At 37.9% G+C, this 21,629-nt stretch overlaps 1 protein-coding gene across 3 annotated transcripts; it reads left to right on the top strand.

The window, feature by feature from the left end:
- Window positions 15,170-18,277, top strand: LOC110268054. Of its 3 annotated transcripts, XM_021113957.1 has the most exons (4): window positions 15,170-15,848; window positions 15,929-16,051; window positions 16,132-16,237; window positions 18,077-18,277. In XM_021113957.1, exons 1-3 carry the CDS (start codon window positions 15,716-15,718, stop codon window positions 16,188-16,190), a joined length of 315 nt encoding a protein of 104 aa, XP_020969616.1. In that variant the 5' UTR covers window positions 15,170-15,715; the 3' UTR covers window positions 16,191-16,237; window positions 18,077-18,277. The 3 variants fall into 3 exon arrangements, with proteins under 3 accessions (XP_020969616.1, XP_020969615.1, XP_020969617.1); XM_021113956.1 differs by lacking the exon at window positions 18,077-18,277 and having other exon boundaries at window positions 16,132-16,527; XM_021113958.1 differs by lacking the exon at window positions 16,132-16,237 and having other exon boundaries at window positions 15,172-15,848.

Below are 21,629 nucleotides of genomic sequence, written 5' to 3'. Positions count from 1 at the left end.
TCCATATTACTTTCCTAAAACCATCATAACTCCCACCAACCCCCACCCACTTCAAAATCAAATTTCCTTCCCATTTACCCCACCCATGACCGAACCCAACCCTAGCCCACTCCTATAAATACCCTTCATTCTAGCCCTTCATACACACACCTTTCATACACATCAAAGCCCCTTTGGCTGAATTACTTTCTTCCTCATTCTCCTTCTATTTTCTTCTTCTTCTACTCCATTCTTTTCTTTTATTTATTTTTGCTCGAGGACGAGCAAAGCTTTTAAGTTTGGTATGGGAAAAGTGTTGCTTTTTGCTTTCTGTTACCACTTATGGCACCCAAAGTTGAAGAATCCTCTAGAAAGAGGAAAGAAAAGGCCATAGCCGCCACCTCCGAATCTTGGGAGATTGAGAGATTCATCACCAAAGCCCACCAAGACCATTTCTATGAAGTAGTGGCAGAGAAGAAGGTGATCCCTGAGATCCCTTTTAGGCTTAAGAAGAATAAGTATCCAGAGATCCGAAGAGAGATCCGGAGAAGAGGTTAGGAAGTCCTAACCAACCCCATCCAAGAGGTTAGGATTCTAATGGTACAAGAGTTCTATGCTAATGCATGGGTCACGAAAAACCATGACATTAGTGTGAGCCCAAATCCCAAGAATTGGAGCACCATGGTTCGAGGGAAAATCTTGGACTTCAGTCCGAAAAGTGTGAGGTTGGCGTTCAACTTGCTCTTGATGCAAGGAGATCCACATCCTTACGCTAGAAGAGTCAACTTTGATCAAAGACTAGATCAAGTGCTCTTAGACATCTGTGTGGAAGGAGTACGGTGAAAAAGGGATTCTCAAGGCAAGAATATCCAACTGAGGAGGCCTGACCTCAAGCCCATAGCTAGAGAATGGTTGAAGTTTATTCAGCGCTCTATCATCCCTACTAGCAACCGGTCCGAAGTGACCATAGACCGAGCCATCATGATCCATTGCATCATGCTCAGAGAGGAGGTGGAAGTACATGAGGTGATACCTCAAGAGTTGTACAAAATGGCGGACAAGCCCTCCACCAAGGCAAGGTTAGCTTTTCCTCATCTTACATGTCACCTATGCAATTCAGCTGGAATTGTCATAGAAGGCGACATTCCTATTGAGGAGGACAAGCCCATCACTAAAAGTAGGATGGAGCACACTAGAGAGCCGGCACATGAACCACAACATGAGCATGTGGAGCCGCCTCAACACGAGATCCCAGAGATGCCTTAAGGGATGTATTTTCCTCCTCAAAGCTATTGGGATCAATGGCACACTTCTCTTGGAGAACTAAGCACTAACATGGATCAGTTGAGGATGGAACATCAGGATCATTCCACTACCCTCCATCAAATAAGGGAAGATCAAAGAGTCATGTAGGAAGAACAAGGAGTTATGAGGGAAGAACAACAGAGACAAGGGTGTGACATTGAAGAGATCAAGCACTACATTGGATCCTCAAGGACGAGTACTAGTCGCCGTCATTAAGGTGGATTCATTCTCTTAATCCCCTTTCTTTATATTATTTTTCTGTTTTCTATCATGTTTTATTGTCTGATCTCTTGTTCTTATTGCATGATCATTTCTATCTATGTCTTAAAGTTATAAAATATCCCATATATCTCGCACCTTGCTTAAAAGAAAATTTTATTTGACAAGAATTGAGAGATACATGAATTTCGAGTTCGATAATAAGAATAGTTCAATTATTTTGATGTGGTGGCATTGCTTTTGTTTTCTGAATGTATGAATGAACAGTGCATAGTTGAAGTTTAAATTAAGAATGTTGGTTCTTGAAAGAATGATGATGAAAGTAAAATATTATTGATAATCTGAAAAAATCCAAAAATTGATTCTTGAAGCAAGAAAAAGTAACAAAAAAAGAAAAAGAAAAAAATGCATGTTGCAATAAAAGAAAAAAAAAGTATGCATGCAAAAAAAAAAGAAAAAAGAAAAAGAGCAAGCAAAAAAATAAAAAGCAGAAAAAGCCAATAGCTCTTTAAACCAAAAGGCAAGAGTAAAAAGCCAATAACCCTTTAAACCAAATGGCAAGGGTAAAAGGATCTAAGGCTTTGAGCATCAATGGTTATGAGGGCCTAAAGGAAACAAAATCCTGGCCTAAGCAGCTCAACCAAACTATCCCTAACCATGTGCTTATGGTGTGAAGGTGTCAAATGAAAAGCTTGAGACTGAGCAGTTAAAGTCATGATCCAAAGCAAAAAGAGTGTACTTAAGAACTCTGGACACCTCTATCTGGGGATTCTAGCAAAGCTGAATCACAATCCGAAAGGGTTCACCCAGTTAAGTGTCTGTGGCATTTATGTATTCGGTGGTAATACTGGAAAATAAAGTGCTTAGGGCCACGGCCAAGACTCTAAAAGCTGTGTTCAAGAATAAAAAAAGAGCTAAACTAGGAGAGTCAATAATATCATCTGGATTCTAAGTTCCTAAAGATGCCAAACACTTCTGAGTTTCAATGGATAGTGAGATGCCAAAACTATTTAGAAGCAAAAAGCTACTAAGTCTCGCTCATCTTTATTGTATCTTACTCTTCTTTTTATCCTACTTTGTTTTTAGTTGCTTGGGGACAAGCAACAATTTAAGTTTGGTATTCTGATGAGCGAATATTTATACGCTTTTTGGCATCATTTTCATATAGTTTTTAGTATGTTTTATTTAAGTTTTATTAATTTTTCATAGGTTTTAGTGTAAAATTCACATTTTTGGATTCTACTATGAGTTTGTGTGTTTTTATGCAATTTCAGGTATTTTCTAGCTGAAATTGAGGAGCTCGAGCAAAAGTCTGATTCAGAAGCAGAGAAAGTGCTGCAGATGCTGCTTGGATCTGACCTCCTTGCATGCGAAAGAGCTTTTCTGGAGTTACAAAAGTCCAAATGGAGCGTTCTCAATGGCTATGAAAAGTTAACATCCAGGGCTTTCCAGAAATATATAATAGTCAATACTTTGCTTTAAAATTGAAGGCCCAAAACTGGCGTTCAACGCCAGCCATCTACCCTAGTCCAGGCGTCCAACGCCCAAAGGAGAAGAGACCAGCATCCAACGCCCAAGAAGGATCTCCTAGCCAGCGTTCAACGCTCTAGAGGCCTCCTAGCACGTGGATCCCAATCAAGCTCAGCCCAAACACTCACCAAGTGGGCCCCAAAAGTGGATTTTTGCACTAAAAGACTGTTTTACCCTTCTTATGTAATCCTTAGTCATTAGTTTAATATTTAAAGTAGAAGATCACTCTTGTTTAAAGATTGTTTTTGATCTTCCACTACTTTTACACGTTTATCATTGTATTTTCTGTTAGTATGAGTTTCTAAACCTCCTAGGTTGAGAGGAGGAGCTCTGCTGAGTTTTATGGATTAATAAAGTACCACTGTTCTTTCTCAATTCGTGTTTGATTCTTGATGAGCGGATATTTTATACACTTTTTGGGGGTGATTTCATGTAGTTTTTAGTATGTTTTAGTTAGTTTTTAGTATATTTTTATTAGTTTTTAGGAAAAAATTCATATTTCTGGACTTTACTAGAAGTTTGTGTGCTTTTCTATGATTTCAGATATTTTCTGGGTGAAATTGAGGGATCTGAGCAAAAATCTGATTCAGGCTGAAAAAAAGACTGCTGATGCTATTGGATTCTGACCTGCTTACACTCGAAATGGATTTTCTGGAGCTACAGAAGTCTAACTGGCATGCTCTCAATTGAGTTGGAAAGTAGACGTCCAGGGCTTTCCAGCAATATATAATAGTCCATACTTTGCTCAAAGATAAATGACATAAATTGGCGTTTAACGCCAGTTCCATGTTCCATTCTGGCGTTAAACGCTAGAAACAGGTTACAAGTTGGAGTTAAACGCCCAAAATAGGTTACAACCTGGCGTTTAACTCCAGAAACAGCCTAGGCACGTGTAAAGCTCAAGTCTCAGCCCCAGTACACACCAAGTGGGCCCCGGAAGTGGATTTCTGCACTATCTATCGTAGTTTACTTATTTTCTGTAAACCTAGGTTACTAGTTTAGTATTTAAATAACTTTTAGAGATTTATTTTGTGGCTCATGACATTTTTAGATCTGAACTTTGTATCTTTAACTGTATGAGTCTCTAAACTCCATTGTTGGGGGTAAGGAGCTCTGCTGTGTCTCGATGAATTAATACAACTATTTCTGTTTTCTATTCAAACACGCTTGTTTCTATCTAAGATATTCATTCGCACTTCAATATGATGAATGTGATGATCCGTGACACTCATCACCATTCTTAACCTATGAACGCGTGCCTGACAACCATCTCCATTCTACCTTAGATTGAATGAGTATCTCTTGGGTTCCTGGCTCATGAGTCTGATCACCTCTCCTGACAACAGAACTTTCAGATCCGTGAGACTAGAGTCTTCGTGGTATAAGCTAGAATCCATTGGCAGCATCCTTGAGATCCGAAAAGTCTAAACCTTGTCTGTGGTATTCTGAGTAGGATTCGGGAAGGGATGACTGCAACGAGCTTCAAACTCGCGAGTGCTAGGCGTAGTGACAGACGCAAAAGGATCAATGGATCCTATTCCATCACAAGTGAGAACCGGCAGATGATTAGCCATGTACATGGACCTTTTTCACTGAGAGGACGGATGGTAGCCATTGACAACGATGATCCACCAACATACAGCTTGCCATGGAAGGAGCCTTGCGTGCGTGAAGAAGATGACAGTAGGAAAGCAGAGATTCAGAAGACAAAGCATCTCCAAAACTCCAACATATTCTCCATTACTGCATAACAAGTATTTATTTCATGCTCTTTTATTCTTCGCAATTCAAACTGATAATCATAATTGATATCCTGACTAAGAGTTACAAGATAACCATAGCTTGCTTCAAGCCGACAATCTCCGTGGGATTCGACCCTTACTCACGTAAGGTATTACTTGGACGACCCAGTGCACTTGCTGGTTAGTGGTACGAGCTGTAAAAAGTGTGATTTACAATTTCGTGCACCAAGTTTTTGGCGCCGTTGCCGGGGATTGTTTGAGTTTGGACAACTGACGGTTTATTTTGTTGCTTAGATTAGGAAAAATTTATCTTTTTAGTTTAGAGTCACTAAAATTGCGTCTTCTATTATTGTTTTTGGTTGAAATTTTTTTAAATCCTTATTTTCTCTTTTTAAATTTTTCGAAAATTTTTATAAACTAATAATTGAGTTTTTCTGTTTGAGTTTAGTTTCATATTTTAAGTTTGGTGTCAATTGCATGTTTTTATTTTCTTTTAAATTTTCAAATTTGTGTTCATTGTTCTTGCTATTTTTCTTGTTTGATCTTTAGTTTTTCCTGTTCTGTGTCTCTTCTTATTTTTCTTGTGCATTTTCAAATTATCAGTATTCAAAAATTTTTTATATATATTAAATACCTTTTTTAAAACACGTTAAATTTGTAGCTCAGTTGGCTAGAGCGCTGTGCTTATGTTCTTGGTATTTGGGTATCTTCCTTTTAAAACTTTTTCAAAAATAATTTTTCTTTGATTAAATCTTGTGTCAAACTTTTAAGTTTGGTGTTCTCTTGTTATTTTTATTTAATTTTCGAAAATTTATTTTTAGTTTTCTAAAAATTTTAAGTTTGGTGTTCTTTTTATGTTTTTGAGTCTTTGAATTTTATTCTTGTCAGTCTTCAAGGTGTTCTTGAGTTTTCTTTGTATTTTGATCTTAAAATTTTTAAGTTTGGTGTTCCCTAGTGTTTTTCCTCCAAAATTTTTGAAAAACAAGGAGCATTAGATCTAAAAATTTTAAGTCTTGTGTCTTTTATGTGTTCTTCTCTTTCCTCATAAAATTCAAAAATCAAAACAAAAAAAAATATCCTTTCCTTTAATTGCTCATAATTTTCGAATTCATTAGGTTGATTTGATCAAAATTTTTAAAATCATATATTTTTCAAAATCTTATCTTATCTTTTCCAATCTCAAATTTTAAAATCATACCTTTCTCAAATCTTTTTAATTTATTTCTTAATTTAATTTTCAATTTCCTTTTTAACTATTTTTTTAATTTTTGAAATTATAGTTAATTTTTTTATTTTTATTTTTATTTTATTTTATTTTCCTTTTAATTTTCGGTATTCAAAAAAAAAATTTTATATTTTACAATTCACATCATCTCCCTTTCTCCATCATGGATCTAAGTGGAAATGAACAGTCCAGAAGGACTCTGGGGTCATATGCTAACCCCATTACTGCTGCATATGGGAGTAGCATCTGTATACCTCCCATCAAAGCAAGCAGTTTTGAGCTAAATCCTCAGCTCATTGTCATGGTGCAGCAAAATTGCAAGTATTCTAGTCTTCCACAGGAAGAACCTACTGAGTTTCTGGCACAGTTCTTGCAAATTGCTGACACAGTGCGTGACAAGGAGGTAGATCAGGATGTATACAGACTGTTACTGTTTCTGTTTACTGTAAAAGATCAAGCTAAGAGGTGGTTAAATAACCAACCCACAGCAAGTATAAGAACATAGAAACAGTTATCAGACAAATTCCTGAATCAATATTTCCCTCCAAAAAGGATGACACAGCTAAGGCTGGACATCGAAGGCTTTAAACAAGAGGATGATGAATCCCTTTATAACGCCTGGGAGAGGTACAAAGGGATGCTAAGGAAATGCCCCTCTGAAATGTTTTCAGAGTGAGTGCAATTAGACATCTTATACTATGGGCTTACAGAAAAAGCTCAGATATCTCTAGACCACTCAGCTGGTGGATCTATACACATGAGAAAGACTATTGAAGAGGCGCAAGAACTTATTGATATAGTTGCTAGAAATCAGCATCTGTACATAAGTAATGAGTCCTCCATGAAAGAAGAAGCTAAGGCAGTATCAACTGACTTTAGTCCTCCAGAACAGGTTGCTGAACTCAATCAACAATTGTGTTTTCTAACAAAACAGCTAGCAGAATTCAAGGAGATGCTACAAGACACTAAAAATGCTAATAAAAATATGGAAGCACAATTGAATCAGACAAAACAGTAGTTATCAAAGCAGATAACAGAAGAGTGCCAGGCAATTCAATTAAGAAGTGGGAAAACATTAAATACCTCACTTCAGAACAGCAGAAAGCCAAGAAAAGAACAACTGACAGAGGATGAGCAAAATATTATCCAAAATCCCTCTGAGGACAGTAAGAGCCTAGAGAGGAATAACTCTGGCGTTCAAACGCCAGAAAAGGATCAGACACACACAAGTGCTGATAGCAACCCCCCTAAAAAGGCTTCTCCAACCACCTCTGTAGGAAATAAACCTGCAGCAACTAAGGTTGAGGAATACAAAGCCAAGATGCCTTATCCTCAAAAACTCCGCCAAGAGGAGCAGGATAAGCAATTTGCCCGCTTCGCAGACTATCTCAGGACTCTTGAAATAAAGATTTTGTTTGCAGAGGCACTTGAGCAAATACCCTCTTATGCCAAGTTCATGAAAGAGATCTTGAGTCATAAGAAGGATTGGAGAGAAACTGAAAGAGTTCTCCTCATTGAAGAATGCAGTGTAGTCATTCTGAAAAGCTTCCCGAAAAAGCTTAAAGATCCCGGGAGCTTTATGATACCATGCATATTAGAGGGTAATTGCACCAAGACAGCTTTATGTGATCTTGGGGAAAGTATCAACCTAATACCTGCATCCACTATCAGAAAGCTTGGTTTAACTGAAGAAGTCAAACCAACCCGGATATGTCTCCAACTTGCTGATGGCTCCATTAAATACCCATCAGGCGTGATTGAAGACATGATTGTCAGGGTTGGGCCATTCGCCTTTCTCACTGACTTTGTAGTGCTGGAAATGGAGGAGCACAAGAGTGCTACTCTCATTCTAGGAAGACCTTTCCTAGCAACTGGACGAACTCTCATTGATGTCCAAAAGGGGGAAGTAACCCTAAGAGTCAATGAGGATGAGTTTAAGTTAAATGCTGTCAAAGCCATGCAGCATCCAGACACACCAAAAGACTGCATGAAAGTTGATCTTATTGACTCTTTGGTAGAGGAGATCAACATGGCTGAGAGTCTTGAATAAGAGCTAGAAAACATCTTTAAAGATGTTCAGCCTGATCTGGAGGATTCAGAGAAAACAAAAGAGCCTCTGAAAATTCCTCAGGAAGAGGAAAAACCTCTTAAACCCAAGCTCAAACCACTACCACCATCCCTGAAATATGCATTTCTGGTAGAAGGTGACACTTTTCCGGTGATCATAAGCTCTACTTTAAATCCACAGGAAGAGGAAGCACTACTTCAAGTGCTAAGGACACACAAGACAGCTCTTGGGTGGTCCATAAGTGATCTTAAGGGCATCAGTCCAGCAAGATGCATGCACAAGATCCTATTAGAGGACAATGCTAAGCCAGTGGTTCAACCACAGAGGCGGCTAAATCCAGCCATAAAGGAAGTGGTGCAGAAAGAGGTCACCAAGTTACTGGAGGCTGGGATTATTTATCCTATTTCTGATAGCCCCATGGGTGAGCCCTGTCCAAGTTGTTCCCAAGAAGGGAGGCATGACAGTGGTTCATAATGAAAAAAATAAACTGGTTCCTACAAGAACAGTTACAGGGTGGCGTATGTGTATTGACTACAGAAGGCTCAATACAGCCACCAGGAAGGATCACTTTCCTTTACCATTCATAGACCAGCTGCTAGAGAGACTAGCAGGTCATGAATATTACTGCTTTTTGGATGGCTATTCAGGCTACAACCAAATTGCAGTAGATCCTCAGGACCAAGAGAAAACAACATTCACATGTCCTTCTGGAGTGTTTGCCTACAGAAGGATGCCTTTTGGTCTGTGCAATGCACCTGCAACCTTTCAGAGGTGCATGCTCTCTATCTTCTCTGATATGGTAGAAAAATTCTTGGAAGTCTTCATGGATGACTTTTTAGTATTTGGAGACTCATTCAGTTCCTGCCTTGACCATTTAGCACTTGTTCTGAAAAGATGCCAAGAGACCAACCTGGTTTTAAACTGGGAAAAATGTCACTTTATGGTGACTGAAGGAATTGTCCTTGGGCATAAGATTTCAAACAAGGGAATAGAAGTGGATCAAGCTAAAGTGGAAGTAATTAAAAAACTACCACCACTTGCCAATGTTAAGGCAATTAGAAGCTTTCTGGGGCATGCAAGATTCTATAGGAGGTTTATAAAGAATTTTTCAAAAATCGCAAAATCTCTGATCAACCTGCTAGCTGCTGACACGCCATTTGTGTTTGACACAGAGTGTCTGCAGGCGTTTGAAACTTTGAAAGCTAAGCTGGTCACAGCACCAGTTATTTCTGTACCAGACTGGACATTACCATTCGAACTAATGTGTGATGCCAGTGACCATGCCATTGGTGCAGTATTGGGACAGAGGCATAACAAGCTTCTGCATGTCATTTATTATGCTAGTCGTATTTTAAATGATGCCCAGAAAAATTACACAACCACAGAAAAAGAATTGATTGCAGTGATTTATGCCATTGACAAGTTTAGATCATACTTAGTAGGATCAAAAGTGATTGTGTACACTGACCATGCTGCTCTTAAATATCTACTTACAAAGCAAGATTCAAAACCCAGGCTCATAAGATGGGTGTTGCTTCTGCAAGAGTTTGATATAGAAATAAGAGACAGAAAAGGGATAGAAAACCAATTGGCTGATCATCTGTCCCGGATAGAACCAGTAGAAGGGGCGTCCTTTCCCTCTATTGAGATCTCTGAAACCTTTCCGGATGAGCAATTGTTTGCCATTCAGGAAACACCATGGTTTGCAGACATTGCAAACTATAAAGCTGCAAGATTCATACCCAAGGAGTACAGCAGGCAACAAAAGAAAAAATTAATTACTGATGCAAAGTACTACTTGTGGGATGAACCCTATCTCTTTAAGAGATGTGCAGACGGAATAATTCATAGGTGTATGCCTAGAGAAGAAGCACAGAAGATCTTATGGCATTGCCATGGGTCACAATATGGAGGCCATTTTGGAGGTGAGCGAACAGCCACCAAGGTCCTCCAATGTGGCTTCTACTGGCCTACCCTCTTTAGAGATTTCTGAGAGTTTGTACGTAACTATGACAGTTGCCAGAGGGCTGGTAATCTGCCTCATGGTTACGCCATGCCTCAAAAAGGAATCTTGGAGATTGAGTTGTTTGATGTATGGGGTATTGACTTCATGGGGCCTTTCCCACCATCATACTCAAACACATATATTCTGGTGGCAGTAGACTATGTATCTAAATGGGTAGAGGCAATTGCAACACCCACTAATGATACTAAGACAGTGCTGAGTTCCTCCAGAAATATATCTTTAGCAGGTTTGGTGTCCCTAGAGCACTAATCAGTGATGGGGGCACTCACTTCTGCAATAAACAGCTCTACTCTGCTATGGTCCGATATGGAATTAGCCATAAAGTAGCAACTCCATATCATCCACAAACAAATGGGCAGGCTGAAGTCTCTAATAGAGAACTAAAAAGAATCTTGGAACGGACTGTAATTACCCGTAGAAGGGATTGGACAAGAAGCTTGGATTAGGTTCTGTGGGCATACAGAACAGCATTCAAGACTCCTATAGGGACCTCTCCATACCAGCTTGTGTATAGTAAGGCCTGTCATTTGCCCGTGGAACTGGAACATAAGGCCTACTGGGCAACCAGATTCCTAAACCTTGATGCCAAGTTAGCTGGAGAGAAAAGATTGCTCCAACTGAATGAGCTAGAGGAATTCAGACTCAATGCTTTCAAAAATGCTAAGATTTACAAAGAGAAAGCAAAAAGGTGGCATGATAAGAAACTGTCACCCAGAGTCTTTGAACCAGGACAAAAGGTTCTGCTGTTCAACTCTATACTCAGATTATTCCCCGGAAAACTGAAATCCCGGTGGAAGGGACCATATGTGATTACAAGTGTGTCACCATATGGATATGTGGAGCTTCAAGACATTGATTCTAATAAGAAATTCATTATTAATGGACAAAGAATCAAGCATTATCTTGAAGGCAATGTTGAGCAAGAATGCTCAAAGCTGAGGCTAGATTAAAAGCTCAGCAAGGTCCAGCTAAAGACAATAAAGAAGCGCTTGCTGGGAGGCAACCCAGCCATTTGTAGAGCTTATTTGTTATTCAAATAATAATTATAAAAGTTTAATATAAATAATTTTCAAGGTAAAGTATCAATTGCCTAAGTTCACAGAGTTACAGAAGGATTCAGAGTACAAAATAGGGAAAAGGAGCTCACTAGCAAGAAAACGCCAGTAAGAGGTACAATTGGGCGTTAAACGCCCAAAAGAAGCTTCTACTGGGCGTTTAACGCCAGTAATGATACCTTTCTGGGCGTTAAACGCCAGAATGGGTACCATTCTGGGCGTTTAATGCCAAACTTGCAGCATCCTGGGCGTTCAGAAAAACGCCCAGTGACAAAAGATTTCTGGCGTTTAACGCCATCCAGAAGCAACAGCTGGGCGTTAAACGCCCAAAAGAGGCTACAGATGGGCGTTAAACGCCCAAAACAAGCAGCAGTTGGGCGTTTAACGCCAGGATTATGGAGGGGAGGAAGTTTTGTTCCCAACTTGATTTTTTTCAAATTTTCATATTTCCATCCATACTTTCTTGCATAAACATGTTCCCATACTTTCATTTTTCAAACTCTTTTCCAAAAATATTAAAAATATCTTAATCCTAAAATTAAATCTTTCTCAATTCTTCAACTTCTTTTCAAATCTTTTTCAAAACAAATCTATCTTTTTCAAATCTTTTCAACTCATCAATATCTTTTTCAAATCTTCACACTATCTTTTTTAAAATAAATCTATCTTTTTCAAATATCTTTCATATCTTTTCAATTTTAAATTACATCTTTTTCCTATTATACTTATCTTTTACAAATCACATTTTCTATCATATCTTTTTCAAAAAAATTTTCGAAAAAACCACCACCCCTTCCCTTTAAATCCTTGTTTGGCCTCCCTCCTCTCCTCCACAATTCGAACTTGGCTCTCCCTATATCCCTCTCCTTTCCTTTCTTTTGCTTGAGGACAAGCAAACCTCTAAGTTTGGTGTGTTTATCCGTGATCACTAAGCCAATACTCACCAAGATCATGGCTCCTAAGGGAAAACAAACCACCTCAAGAGGCAAGAAAGAGAATATTCCAAAATCACTTTGGAATCAAGGGAAGTTCTTAACCAAAGAATATTCAGACCATTACTACAAAATAATGGGTCTAAGGTCAGTGATCCCAGAAGTTAAATTCGATCTGAAAGAAGACGAATATCTGGAGATCCAAGAGCAAATTCGAAACAGGAGCTGGGAAATCCTAGCTAATCCTGAGACAAAGGTGGGAAGAAACATGGTTCAGAAATTCTACTCTAATCTGTGGCAGACAGACAGGCAGAGAATAGCTAGAACCGCATTCTATGACTATCAAACTCCGGTCAGAGGGAAGATTGTTCACCTCCACCTTGACAAAATAAGAGAGATCTTCAAGCTGCCTCAATTGCAAGATGACTCGGACTCCTTTAATAGGAGAATGATGAGACCAAATAAGAGCTTGGACAAAATTCTAGAGGACATATGCCTCCCTGGAGCCAAATGGACAACCAACGAAAAGGGTGTCCCAAACCAACTCAAGAGAGGAGATCTCAACCCAGTCGCTAGAGGCTGGCTGGATTTCATTGGGCGTTCTATACTGCCCACTAGCAACCGCTCTGAAGTCACCATCAAAAGAGCAGTGATGATTCATTGCATTATGTTAGGAAAAGAAGTGAAAGTTCATCAGCTGATTTCTTGTGAGCTTTACACAATTGCAAACAAGAACTCCAAAGATGCCAAATTGGCTTATCCAAGCTTAATCTCTCTGCTATGTAAAGATGCTGGGGTAAAGATGGGAGTAGATGAGTATATCTCAGTTGAGCAACCAATCACCAAAAAGTCAATAGAAGGACAACAAGTGCAGGACGACTCCATCAAGAGGAGAGCACAGGAGTTCCTCCCGAAAATCCCTCAAATTAAATACTGGGGGCTCCTAGAAGCATCTATCACCAAGTTGCAAGAAGTTATGGATCAACTGAAGGAAGAACAGCAAAATCAAAATAGCATGCTCTGCAAACTGCTTAGGGAACAAGAAGAGCAAGGGCGTGAACTGAAGGAACTGAAGCGCCAGAAGCTATCTTTTGAAGGGCCAAGCACCCCACAGACTAAAGAGGCATCTACCTCCCAAAATAAAGGTTGTTGAGTCCTAATCTTAACCTTAACTCTGTGATAATTGTTCTTATTAGAAATCTACCTTAGAAGTTATATATGAGTAGTAGTAATTAGTATCTTTATTTTTAATTTTATCTCCAATTAAGCTATAATTTATTTTTCTCATCATCATTAAACATGAATAAAATAGCAGAATTTTAGAATAAGGAGGCAATAATTTTTTCAAGTCTTTAATAAGAAAAATTCAAATTATTTATATGTGGTGGCAATACTCTTTGTGTTCTGAATGAATGCTTGAACAGTGCATAATTTTGATAGTGGAGTTTATGAATGTTAAATCTGTTGGCTCTTGAAAGAATGACGAAAGAGGGAAAATGTTATTGATAATCTGAAATATCATAAAATTAATTCTTGAAGCAAGAAAAAGCAGCAAAAAAAATTTATATATAGAAAGAAAAAGAAAAAGCAAGCAGAAAAAGCCAATAGCCCTTTAAACCAAAAGGCAAAGGAAAAAAAAAGGATCCAAGGCTTTGAGCATTAATGGATAGGAGGGCCAAAGGAATAAAATCCTGGTCTAAGCGGCTAAACCAAGCTGTCATTAACCATGTGCTTGTGGCATGCATGTCCAAGTGAAAAGCTTGAAGACTGAGTGGTTAAAGTCGTGATCCAAAGAAAAAAGAGTGTGCTTAAGAACTCTGGACACCTCTAATTGGGGACTTTAGCAAAGCTGAGTCACAATCTGAAAAGGTTCACCCAGTTATGTGTCTGTGGCATTTATGTATCCGGTGGTAATACTGGAAAAGAAAGTGCTTAGGGCCACAGCCAAGACTCAGAAAGCAGTTGTGTTCAAGAATCAACATACTAAACTAGGAGAATCAATAACACTATTCGAATTCTAAGTTCCTATGGATGCCAATCATTCTAAAGTTCAAAGGATAAATTGAGATGCCAAAACTGTTCAGAAGCAAAAAGCTACTAGTCCCACTCATCTAATTAGAATTTAAGCTTCATACAGAAACTCTGAGATGATTTTGCCTCTTGATTTTCTTTCTATCCTATGTTATTTATCTAGTTGTCTGAGGACAAGCAACAGTTTAAGTTTGGTGTTGTGATGAGCGGATATTTTATACGCTTTTTGGGGGTGATTTCATGTAGTTTTTAGTATGTTTTAGTTAGTTTTTAGTATATTTTTATAAGTTTTTAGGCAAAATTTTATATTTCTAGACTTTACTAGGAGTTTGTGTGCTTTTCTGTGATTTCAGGTATTTTCTGGCTGAAATTGAGGGATCTGAGCAAAAATCTGATTCAGGCTGAAAAAAAGACTGCTGATGCTGTTGGATTCTGACCTGCTTACACTCAAAATGGATTTTCTGGAGCTATAGGAGTCCAACTGGCGCGCTCTCAATTGTGTTGTAAAGTAGACATCCAGGGCTTTCTAGAAATATATAATAGTCCATACTTTTCTCAAAGATAAACGACGTAAACTGGCGTTTAACGCCAGTTCCATGTTCCATTCTGGCGTTAAACGCCAGAAACAGGTTAGAAGTTGGAGTTAAATGCCCAAAACAGGTTACAACATGGCGTTTAACTCCAGAAACAGCCTAGGCACGTGTAAAGCTCAAGTCTCAGCCCCAGCACACACCAAGTGGGCCCCGGAAGTGGATTTCTGCACTATCTATCGTAGTTTACTCATTTTCTGTAAACCTAGGTTACTAGTTTAGTATTTAAACAACTTTTAGAGATTTATTTTGCGGCTCATGACATTTTTAGATCTGAAGGAAATTAATCGGATAATATCTAATTATTGAATTACATTATTGAGTTGAAAATAAATTGTAAATCAATAATTAAATGATAATTTTATAGATATTACTATTGGATTCAAAATTAGTTTTCAATTAATCTATTACCCTTAATTTTATTAAAATTACCAAACTATCCTTATACGTAATTTTTACCAAAACTCTAAATCCCCAAAATATAACCCTAACCCTAATTTTCCCAAACCCTAGCCGCCAATGCAAACCGCCACTCACCCCCTTCATACCCCACCAACAGAAGAAAGAAAGAAAAAAAAGTAAAGGGAAGAACAGAGAGCAGAGGGCGTCGAGGAAGAAGGGGAAAGGGGGAAGAGGGAGGAGAGGAAGACGCATCACTGCCGCCATGCTGTTGTGTCACCATCGAAGGAAGGAGGGAACCGCGCGGGGAAACTTAGCCGAAGAGAGAGAGGAGGACATGAGCAAGGGAAGAGGAGAAGAGGGAGGCCCTGCTGCTGTCACCTTCGCGTCGCCGCCGTAGAGCCCATTGTCGTCGTCGTTTCTTGCGCCATCGTCGCGCCCAGCCTTGCCTGCAAGTCACCGCGTAGTCGCATTGAGGGAGAACGCTTGCGGGAAGAGAGAAGATGTCGTCGAGGATCCCGTCGCCGTCAGATCTGTCGTGCCGCCGTTGAGGGAGCTCGTCACCGCCGTGCTTCCATCAGTGCCGTGGATATGCTCCATCGCCAAACTGAACTATGGATGAAGGGTCAGAATGCAACGGGAAAGGGAGACACCTTCCGCCACTATCTCGCTGCCAGAGCCATGTCACCGTCGCGAACCGCCGCCGTTCTGGCTGCCGGAAGCCACCGCCGAGCCTTTGCCTTCTTGGTAAGTGTTTTTATTTCTAGAACTTTTGAAATCAATATTCTAATATAAGTTATCAGAGGCTCTGAGCTGTTGGTATTGTAGGTTGAGTTCCGATGATTTCATATCAAAATTAAGGTTGCCGTTGGACCACCGGAGTTTCTGGCCGCTGTCGAAGCTGCCGCCGGGTCAGCTCGGGATTGCGGCTGCTCCGTTTTGCTGTTACCGTAAGTATATTTTATTTCGAACCCTCGCTGTTAGTTTTTTGTTATATATTATTAAGATCTCCGTGATATTTATGTCTTAGGATTGAGTTATCGTGATTGCCCGTTGCGATTAAATCCGTTTCTGCTATTGCAGAAGTGAACAGACCTGTGGTTGAAGCTGTAGTTGATTTCAGGCTGAGAGAAAAGGTTTTTGTGACGCATCTAGTTTATGGGTTCAACTTTTCGAGGTAGGGGTTTTCCTTAAAATTTATTCTATATTACAGAGTTGTTATAAATAGATATTGATGTGAAACAATATATTTCTGTGATTATATTTGTCTTGTGAATGTGTTTGTTTGTTGGATTAAATTACTAATTGCCTGAATGGTATGCAGTTGTTGATAAGAAATTGGTTTGTAAGGTTATTGAGTTGATTATTATGAAAAATGGTTTTTATTGGTTTCAGAATTGATTTGATAATGAAGTTAATTTGATAACGTAAATGCATTGGCTTTGGAAATGATTTGAGATATGAAAATGAATTGATTTTGAAGGAAATTTAGTTTTGAATTAGTTTGATTTTATAAATGATTTAATATTAGAATTGGTCCGATTTGAAAATAACTTGATATTAGAATGGTTGAATTTTGGAAAACGATTGAGATTTGGAAATGATTGAGAATGGTTTGAGGAATGTTTGGATGGGACCCGAAAAGGGTGACAGAGTCTGACTTTAAAAAAGATGCTGTCGAAATTTTTATAAAAATAAAAAAGCTTCATTTGAAATAATTATTTAAAAAGGATTTTATTTCAAAGATCATATGTTTTAAGTATGATTTATTTAGAAAAGAAAGAATTATGTTTTAAATTGGGATTGTTGATGATTGGAATAGAAAGATGAATGATTTTGAATCTTTTAGAGGAGACTTTTAATTTGGTGTGGTTTTTGAAATGTTTTGGGAAGATGTTGTGAATGGTGACAATGTTTTAAACAAGAGAATTTACGTTTGAGGAAAAGTGGTTCGTGAGCTTGAAATGATTTGAGAAATGAGGATTTTAAAGTTAAGTCTGAGATGGATTTATTTTGGTTTCCAAGTAAAGAGATTTGAGAAAAAGTGACTTATGGCTTGAATGATGATTGATTTGATATGAATTGTTAATGAAGTACGGAAATGATGATGAATAAATGAATATGTGGCTTTTGTACTTCTTTTATCTGAGATACAAGTTTCCCTGGGTAAAGTACCGTGGCTTGCCACCACGTGTTCCAGGTTGAAACTCGATACTCTGTTGTCCCTACGACGTAAGGATGATCGGGCACGTATAAATTCCCGGGAATGGTACCCCTATTGAGCGATTTGATATATATATGAGAAAAAGCTATGCATAGACTCATGGGGATGCGCGTTGGGGGACAGTCCAAGGGTTTAGCAAACCGGACTTGTCGGGTTGGCTTGATAACCGACAGATGAGACTCATCAGCCATAGGGCAGGCATTCATCATATGCATCTATGTGACATTTTTTGGATGTGCATATTGTACTTGGTTTGCCTATGTGAATAATTCTGTTTAATTTCTAATTTCTCTACTTGATGTAACTGCTTGATTGTGCTTGAACATCCCTGCTTGTGTTTGTGACTGAAAATTGGTTAGGTTATGGTGAATTGGATGTTGATTGAGCTATTTGGGCTTGAAGCCATGTTTGGTTTGTGTTGTGGTCTAGCAAAAAATGTCAAGTTGGTTCAGTATAGACTTAATGAATTTATGTTTGGAACAGGTTGGTCATTCTTACTGTTAGAAAACTTTTAAGATTCTTTTATCTGAAAAGTGAGTTTCTAATTTTTGGATAATTAACTGGTTTTCTTTAAAATTCTTTTGAATTTTTGGTGGTTAGACCATCAGTTTTCAAAGGATTCATAGGACAACGATAATCACTGAATTTGAAAATGGTTTTCTTATTAAATATCTTCTTATGACAATTCTAAAAACTCTGTGGTGAGACCGTGTGGTTAGGTTCTCACCCCACTATAGCTTTATCATTTCAGGAGATGGATGACGAGGCTTACGAAGAGTTTTATTACGTTTTGTTTATTCGATGTTATTATTTTAGTTATTATTTATTTATCCCTCGCTATCACTATTATATTTTTGTAAGAGGGTTAGGATTTTGTTTTATGTAAAGCTTGTAAGTTATTAATATATATATGTATATATATGGTTGTAAGTATGGACTTATGTTTTGTTTTTAAACGGTCTTTTGAAAAATACGGTTTAAGTTTTAAACATGCTTATATTCTAGTATTAAATATTTTAAAAGTCGTCGTAATACCTGAGATATCAGAGTGACGCAGCTGGAAGCATGACATTTTGATAGTTAGGGGGTTACAAATCTAGCCTAGGTAGGCAGCAATCACAGAAAGCCAGAAAGAAGCCAAACACACCAAAAGCAACAACAGAAACATGCGGCAAGGGAATGGAAAAGGCAAGTATGATAATCAGTACCTAAGAAAAAGAGAAAAGATCGCTTACCAGTAAATACAGGATGGAAGGTACGACAGAAGGAAAAATATGGTGAGATTCGCAGAGGAGAATTAAACCTCAAGGGAGCAATGTTTAGGAAGCAGAAAGAGATGGAGGGAATGTGAGGCAAGTGAAGAAATTACGAAAGAAAGGGCCAAAAAGTATGGAATAATAACCGCCTGGGGGAGTGCAAAAAGACAGGGGTAAATTTGACTTTTTTCCTGCTTTCAAATTAAACGTAAAGAGCATTTAATGCTCAACACAAAAACCAAAGCGACACCCCAGGCCACTGGAGGTGGCGATTCATGCGCACTGAATGTGTGGACTCCACTAACAAACTCTCGAGCTCAAGAAGATTCGACAAAATGGGGTCGCGAGTAGCGTTGGGGGCCGGGCACTGTTTCGACCCAGCCCATTACGGACCCTAAGTCCAACTACGAATCTCCAAACCATCCGGTCGACCCACCCGAACTCAGAGGCGACCCGTGCGTCACCTCTCGTACCGCAGAAGAAACCTGGACAACTAACAGAAGCTTCCAAGTGAGTAGGCTTAACCACAGAGGATCCACCCGAGTACAGAGTATAAATTGGGAGCCCCTACCCCTTCCGAGAGGTACGTCACCCTTCTTACCCTAATTAGCCGCCTCTTTGTACGAACACTGACTTTAGCATCAGAGTGTCCTTGCAGGTGGCTCCACCCACCGACTCGTCGACAAATAGACCGAATGCTTCGCTCCAGTAGCTCACGCTCAGGTCCAGATCATCTCACTCATTGGCTGCGTCATCAACCTCACCCGATCCACCACACACCTGAGCCACCGAACACTCCTCAATGCTCTTTTATTATTCCTTCTTTTTTATGTTAAAAGAAAAATAAAAATAAAAGCATTGCTTTAGTTTAAGCACAAAATGATATTATTGTAGGAATAAATTATATTGTCGCATTGTTTCAAATAATTGGTTCATTACTGTTGAAGCACTACTCTCAGATTGTTTTCGACTAATTAATTAGTATAACAATTACAAATTACAAAACTAACTAGAAGTTTATATATATGAAAATTTCTATAAGGATATCCAGAGAGAACATTTAACGCTTATCAAGTGGTAGCAAAAGTGACTTACACATTAAGGTAGATACACAAAACAAAACTTAGGTTATGAATATTGCACATCATATCTTATATTATATTATATTATATATCAGATCAATCACACGGCAAATATGGCGACACAAGAGTAGCAGGGTATCATTTATAGTACCACACAGGATAAGCACTACTATACTTAAGTTTGACCATATAGATAGATATATATTACACGAATATAATAATAATATTACATATACGTGCATATGAATGTGTATATAGCATCTGAAAGAATATATAATAAGTGATGAGAGTGGAGGATGGAATAGAATCACTTTGGTCGGCCTCTATTGAAAAGTATAATGAACTTGTTGAAAAGGGCAAAGGAAGATAGAGAAAAAACAAACACTTATTATTATTATTATTATTATTATTCAGAGTCTTGGTGGCGAAGACTGATGGAATTTTGAACATTGTTTTAATTTGTTAAACAAATTGTTGACTCGCCAATATTAATTATTGTTTGTGTCAACATGTAAAGTAAGCGAGACTTAATAGCTCTACATACCAAATATCGTTGTCAAAACAAAAATTCGGCACTTAAAATTATTGTTAGTAATATTCAATTCATCTGAGTTTTGTGGGGGAAGTTTCATGCATGCATGTAACTATCTTAATTATTTCGGATTATATCTCTGCGTTTTTCTGCATATAACGATATCGACGTATTATCTTTCTATATATATATATTTCAATGTTTTAGAGTGAAACTCTACCTACCCTAATAATAATATGAATAAGATAGATTATGATAAGATAAGATCAGTTTTTATATACCATTTTATGCCGGCAAATCAGTATGCATGGTTAGTGAAAGTTTTTCCTTCTATAGCAAGATGAATTGTATTAAGAAAACCAAATAGGAACGTATTTCTATTATTTATAAATATGATGGGAAAGTATGAATGACAATGAAATTGAATTTGATGCTCTCTAAATTAAATAATAGGGGAGGGAGCTATATCAACCCTAGCATAAGAATTTTTAGGCTTATATTTTTAATATTTTTTTAAAGTTATTATTGGGGCTAATAATTTTAAATTATTTTTAAAATTTTAGAGCGTTTATTAAGTACATTGTTCACACTTTGATATTTTTTTTAGCACATTTAATATTTTTTGGAGTCAAATGTATTAATCATTTCACAAACGATTAGTAATTTAATACAGTAAAAAATTTAATTAGACCAAATTACCTATTAACTTTAGGTAAAACAAAAAAACTTTTCGAATCTGTCGCGGATCTAATCTTTATTGAAGAGTTTGTCGTTGGTCATGAATGAGTTGTTGCATGAGTAAGGCGAATTCGAACTTCCAACACTTGTTTAAACAAACTAATAAGCTAATCATTAAATCAATCTAAATTTTTTTTCCTTTTTTATCGGATGAATTGAACAGACCCAATCTTAAACACCACACACATCACACACTCACACACATATTTAAAGGTTCTATTTATTACTTGGTCATAGCCAAAATTCAACCCTTGGTATAATATATTAAGAGCTAAGATATTTAGCCACTCAATCAAAATCAACCCCAAATTTAAATATAAAAATGTAATTGGGCCCATTGGGCCAATCCAGCCCAACGTAGTCTGACTCACTTGGGTTGGGCAGCCTTTGGTCGAACCTAATTGGGCGAAACTAGCTAATCGTGGGTTATTTTGGTTCTCACTAGGTTCCGCCTTTGTCTACGGCTCAAATTATACATTCTTCTGGACCGTGTCTTAGGTTTCTTTTCCTTTTTTTGGCGTTTTGGACAACGAGTGTTTGTTAACATGAACTCAAATATACAAAATACGAAAAAAGGAAAAAATTTGAACTCAAATATACAGCTGAGACTTTAGCTTAGTAATCCATCATCATGCTTCTTAAAATGCTGTACCTTAGTTCAAGTCACACTAGAGACAGTGGATGAACTATTAATAG

The sequence above is a fragment of the Arachis ipaensis genome, chromosome B10, assembly GCF_000816755.2.
Source record: "Arachis ipaensis cultivar K30076 chromosome B10, Araip1.1, whole genome shotgun sequence".
NCBI classification, from domain to species: domain Eukaryota; kingdom Viridiplantae; phylum Streptophyta; class Magnoliopsida; order Fabales; family Fabaceae; genus Arachis; species Arachis ipaensis.
The sequence above is the reverse complement of the archived record's forward strand: the minus strand, read 5'-3'. Positions and strand labels throughout refer to the sequence as shown.